We start from the raw sequence: 5,961 nt of genomic DNA, 5'->3' as shown, positions 1-5,961 counted from the left end.
GTTCAACTTTAGGGGATACTGCTAAACATTTTCTAAAGAGATTGTTCAAATTTATACTCCCATCACAGTGTAAGAAAGTTCTAGTTGTTCTGGCCAACACCAGGTGTTATTCGTTTTAGTCTTTCTGGTGGACATGTAGTGGGGCTGGGCTGTGGTCTTCATTTGCAATTATGAGATGACTGTTTCGCCTGAGGAATGGTTATTTAGATTGTCTCTCTGAGAAGCGTCTTTTTAAATCTCTTGCCTGTCATTCTATTGGGTAGTCAGTTTACTTGTTGATGTTGCAGGAGTTCTCTATTTATTCTGGATATAAATCTTCTGAGTTCTTCTTTGTAATACATTCTGGTTTATCATGTTTCTCTCTATGGTCAGAATTTTGGTGTTCTATTTAAGGAATTTTTTGCTTACTTTGAGAGGATAAAGATATTTTTCTGTGCTTGATTTTAAACATTTGATTGCTTTACATTTACCATTTAAATCTACAGTACATCAGAAATTTATTTTTGTGTAATATTTGAGGTAGGAGGAAAAATATTTATTTTTCTGTCTGAATATCCCCATGATCCTACAACATTTATTGAAAAGATCACCTTTTCCCCATTGCATTGTAGAATCAACTGTGTTATAAATCAGGTGACTGTATATGCATGGGTGTGGTTCTAAGGTTTATTCTATTCCATCGGTCTCTTTGTTTATTTTTGTGAATCTCACACTCACTTATTTTGGTTTTCTAGTAAGTCTGCTATCTGTTAAGTCCTCCAACATTGTTTTTTTGTTCAAGATTCTTCAAGATTTCCATATAAATTTTATAACTATGGTGTGAATTTCTGCAAAAACATTAAACAAAACTTCTGGGGCTTTGACTAGGATTACAATGAATCTATAAATCAACTTAACATCCTTATAATGTATACTTGTTCAGCCCATGAACATGGCATATCCCTCTATTTACTTAGGTCTTCCTAAATTGCTCTAAATAATGTTTTTTACACATATTTTGTTAGATTTATTTCTACATATTTTATTATTTAAAATGTGATGATACATTTTTTGTGTCCACTTGCTTAATAATTTGTTTGCTATTTTTTTTAATATTGTCTACCTACACAATCATGTAGTCAGCAGATGATGATAGTTTTATTTCTTCCTCTCCAATCATTTAAACTTTTATTTCTTTCTGTTGCCTGATTTCACTAGCTAGGACCACCTATACAATGGTTAATAGAAATGGTAATAGGAAACATTTTGTTTCATTCCCATTGTTAGGGAGTAAGTTATCAATATTTCACCATTTGGTATGACATTTGTTATAGGCTGTTTCTTTCTTCCTTTACTGAAAATAATTTTTATCACACTAATAATTTTTATCATACACTTCTTGTCTATTCCTACTTTACTGAGAAGTTTATTTCTTTTTCCTTTTTCAAAGTATCCATCTTCAAAAAGGAGGTTAATTTCTAATCATAAATAATAGTTGAACTTTATCAAATACTTTTTCTGCATCTACTGAGACAGTCATATAATTTTTCTCTGTGACTTCTACTATATGGTGCATTACATTGCTTATCAAGTGCTAAACCAACCTTGAATCACCATAACAAACCCTATCTGACTGTGATGTATTCTCTCTTTTATAGGTTGCTGAATTCAGTTGCTAATATCTTGTTTAGTAGTTTTGCAACAATGCTTATGAGAGTGATTGGTCTGTAAGTTTCCCTTCTTGTAATGTCCTTGTTATTTTCTGGTATCAAGTTTATGCAGGTCTTATAAAATGCATTGAGATGTTTTCACTCTTTTTTCATTCTTTGGAAGAGTTAGTATTTTTCCTTTCTTAAATATTGGAAGAATTCACCGGTTAAGCGATCTGGGAGTTTTCTTCCCATGACAGTTTTAAATGATAGATTCATTTTTTGAAAAGATATTGGAGTCCTCTGAATTTTATTTCTTCTGTGTCAGTTTTGGTAATTTGTATTTTTTAAGACATTTGTTCATTTTATTTAAATTGTTAAATTTATCAGCATAAAGTTGTTTCTAATTATCTAAATTATCTTTTCAATGATTGTAGGACCTTCAGCAATGTTCTCTTTTTCATTCTTGATGTTGTCAATTTGTTTCTTTTATCACTCTTGGAAAAAAGTAATAAATTTATTGTTAATAGTTGTTTCAAAGAACAAATTTTTAGATTTGTTGAGTTCTCTCTGTTCCTAGTTTAATTGCCATTTCATTGTTTTTTGTTGTTGTCTTTATTATTTCCTTCCTTTAACCTCTTTTTGGGTTTGATTTATAGGTGCTTTTTGTTTTTTAGGCTTATTGAGATGGAAGTTTAGCTAATGAATTTTCAGCCCTTCCTATATGACAATATATACATTTAAGGCTATAAATTTCCCAGCATTTCTTTGTTTGTCATGACTGATATTTTTTAAGTTTAGAAACTAGTTATTTTATGCACCATTCCTCAATCTGTATTTTGTTAATATTTCTTCATCATTAGGTTCAGGTTTTACATTTTTGGCTGAAATACAGATGGTGTATTCTTCTTAGTATTTCATATCTGGAGATATACTGTGTCTATTTACTTCTTATTGGTGATATTAATAGTGATCACTGAGTTAAGATGTTGTCCAGTTTCTCTACTGTATATTTACAATTATTTATTTGTGTACTTAATAAGTACTTTGTGGATAGGTAGCTTAAAACTAGATATTTTGTTCCTTATGGAACTCACTGTCTTTAGATTCAGCATCTGTATCAGTCAGGATCCAGTCAGGAGACAGAATGTAGTAGTAATTTGAATAGGAAAAATTCAGCATAACATTGTTATTGGCCAGGCACAGTGGCTCACAGCTATAATCTCAGCACTTTGCCAGGTGGAGTTGGGAGGATTGCTTGAGGCCAGGAATTCTAGATAAATTGTTAATTAGTAAAAGGTGAGTACCAAAAGGTTGAAGGAGAACTTTAAGAGATTCAGAAGTAGGAAGTAAAACAAACAAACAAACAAAAAAACAAAAAAAAAAAAAAAGAAAAAAAAAAGAAAAGAAAAGAGAAGAAAAAGAAGTTACTGTGAGGTTCAGACTTTTTCAAGGAGGCCGTGACTCACACCGAGCATAGCCCACCACTGGGCACAGGACGGAGCTGACACTGAAGTGGCCACCGTGCGGGGACAGTGCTGCCTGAGAGTGTGGCCAGGGTGGTCTCTGGAAACGGGCTGCCAGGTGGGGAGCAGGTGCCTGGGCGCAGGGCCAGAGCTGCCATGGAGGCAGCCACTGGAGCTGCCAGGAATGCAGCCGCCAGGTGGGGAGAGTGTGGCCCGAGTGTGCGGCTGCTGTGGGCACACTGGGGTCAGCTGCAGTGAGTGCTGCTGCCCTTCCACACACCAGCCCGCTCCTCGCAAGCTGAATGAGGAAGGAGAAGTGAAGCGGGCAACAGCAGTCCCCTCCTGCTGCTCTCACAGGACAGTGCCCTGCACTGCTCTGTGTGAACCAAGGCTCCAGGTGCACCGGCTGGCAAAGCAGCAATGTTTCCAGGGTGTGAGGAGAGGCACGTAGCACATCCAGACAAATGTTTTCTAAGGGGGAGGAAACTCCATCTCTAAGAGGTTTGGGGGCTGGGGCTCATGTGGTTGAATCCATTGTTGCTAGACATGCGAGCGAACAGTTTTCTACCGAGGGGTGGGGAGTGAGAGTGGGAGATTGCACACGAGCATTTTATGTGTCCTGGACTGGTTTTTGAGGCATCAGATGCATCACATACATTGCTTCTGCTCCTCATAAGGATCCCAAGAGGTGAGTATTATTATCCACATTTTACAGATGAGAAGACTGATGATGAGTGAGGTCAAGTAACTTGTTTAAGATAAGACAGCAAATGAGTAATAAGGCCACAATGAAAATCCTAGCCCGTCTGCTTGCACAGCTGGCATTCTTGCCGGGCTACTACACTTTAGATGAGCTTTACTCAAGTGTGATTTTCCTGCAGACCCCACCATGCGGATGCTTCCAGGGCAGAACCAAACCTGGGTTTCTGAATTTATACTGCTTGGCTTCTCCAAGGACCCCACGACCAACAGGACCCTCTTCATTGCCTTTCTTCTCCTCTACCTGAGCTCAGTCCTGGGAAATGGGCTCATTGTCATCTTGATCCATCTGGACATACATCTCCACACCCCCATGTACTTCTTCCTGGGTATTCTGTCCCTGATCGACATGGCCTACGTCACCACCACCGTGCCCCAGATGCTGGTACACCTTCTCACTCACTCTCAGACCATCACCTTTGCTGGCTGCTGGCTGCAGATGTACGTGTTTAGTGCCCTGGGCCTGACCGAGTGCACATTCTTTGTAGTCATGGCTTATGACCGATATGTGGCCGTTTGCCACCCACTGCATTATACTGTGATCCTCAGCTGGAGCCTGTGCACATGGCTGGCAGCTGGGACATTGGCCTGTGGTTTCTTCTTCTCTCTGATCCATACCTTCCTCACTATGAGGCTGCCGTATTGTGGGCCAAACGTGGTCAACCACTACTTCTGTGAAAGCCCCTCGTTATGGAGCTTGGCTTGCATGGACACCCACCTGATTGAGACTGTGGACCTGGTCATCAGTGTCTTTTTGATTGTCACCCCACTGTGTGTCATTCTGGCCTCCTATGTTCATATTGCCCTGGCCATCCTCAAGATGAATTCCATTCGGGGCCGCTGCAAGGCTTTCTCCACCTGTGCCTCCCACCTGACCGTGGTCACATTCTTCTATGGTCCGGCCATTTACATCTACATGAGGCCGAGCTCCAGCTATTCCCCTGAGCGAGACAAGCTGATCTCACTGTTTTACAATGTCTTCACTGCCCTGCTCAACCCTGTGGTCTACAGTCTGAGGAACAAGGACATTAAGGAGGCATTTCTCAAGGTGATGGTTCATGGTAGGGTGGCCCGGTGAACTTGGAGCCAGGCGAGGCCTGGGGTACAGTGTCCAATGTTGAGGAAGGGGACAGCATCTGTATGCAGCCTACATTGTTCATTTGGACCAAGGTAGTACTTCGTTGGTGACTCAAATGTATATGAAACCAACATGGCTGTCTTGATCAATTTGCTACCTTGTGGTACAGTGACAAGTCTATAATATCAGTAACTCATAACAGCAAAGGTTCATTTATTGCTCATGTTCCCTGTTAGTTGTAGGCTGGTGTAGCCTTGTGCAGTCTCAGCAACACCCTGAAGGGGGAGTCCTTACCTGGAACATGCCGTTCTTATGACAGAAGAAATAACCCATGGCTAAAACACAAGATGACTCCTAATAGCTTCTCAGAGGTGACACACATCTCTTTGCTCACATCGTGTTGGCCAAAGCAAGCTACATGGTCAAGGCAAAGGCCAAGAGGCAGGAAGTATTTTCTTTCACAGAGAAGTAATGCAAGTCACGGGGCAACAGGCAGGGATGTGTAATTCCTGTATGGGGAGGGGTCAACTAAGGAGAATAAATATAATCTACCATAGTGTCACAGAACCCACTAGAATATACGTAACCAACATGAAGCATGGTAATTCTAAGTGACCTGGTATATGGAACAGCAGAGGTCCAAAGTGATGTAAACAAAGCACTACATGTAAATAATATCTGTTGCCAGTATTGGAAATTAAGCCAATTGTTTGTGGAACCCATACGGCCCATGAATCTGACTTGGTGCTTGGAATCAACATGGTGCATGGGGCTCAGGTGGTGTCCTCTGCGTGTGCTGTGGAAGGACACAGGACTTGATGTCAAGTCACCTGGATTCTAGTCCCAACCGTGATTACCTGCTGTGTGTGTGTGATTTGGGGCAATTTGTCTCCTCTCTCTGGATCTCACTTTATTCATATATAAAATTAGCACCTTGAATTTAATGGTCTCCAAAGCGTCTTGTGACTCTAAAATTCTCTGCCACAGTAGGTGGAGTGGGTGTGTACAAAACTCCACGCAATAAATCTGT

The 5,961-nt window shown here is 40.3% G+C and overlaps 1 protein-coding gene across 1 annotated transcript; it reads left to right on the top strand.

The window, feature by feature from the left end:
- Positions 1 to 3,983: 3,983 nt before the first annotated feature.
- LOC123634262 (olfactory receptor 2A12-like) lies at positions 3,984 to 4,968 on the top strand. Its single transcript, XM_045545684.1, has one exon. It carries the CDS (start codon positions 3,984 to 3,986, stop codon positions 4,929 to 4,931), a length of 948 nt encoding a protein of 315 aa, XP_045401640.1. The 3' UTR covers positions 4,932 to 4,968.
- The last annotated feature ends 993 nt before the right edge of the window (positions 4,969 to 5,961 follow it).

Source organism: Lemur catta, chromosome 3 (assembly GCF_020740605.2).
Source record: "Lemur catta isolate mLemCat1 chromosome 3, mLemCat1.pri, whole genome shotgun sequence".
Classification (NCBI taxonomy): domain Eukaryota; kingdom Metazoa; phylum Chordata; class Mammalia; order Primates; family Lemuridae; genus Lemur; species Lemur catta.
This window is presented reverse-complemented; position numbering and strand designations above follow the sequence as displayed.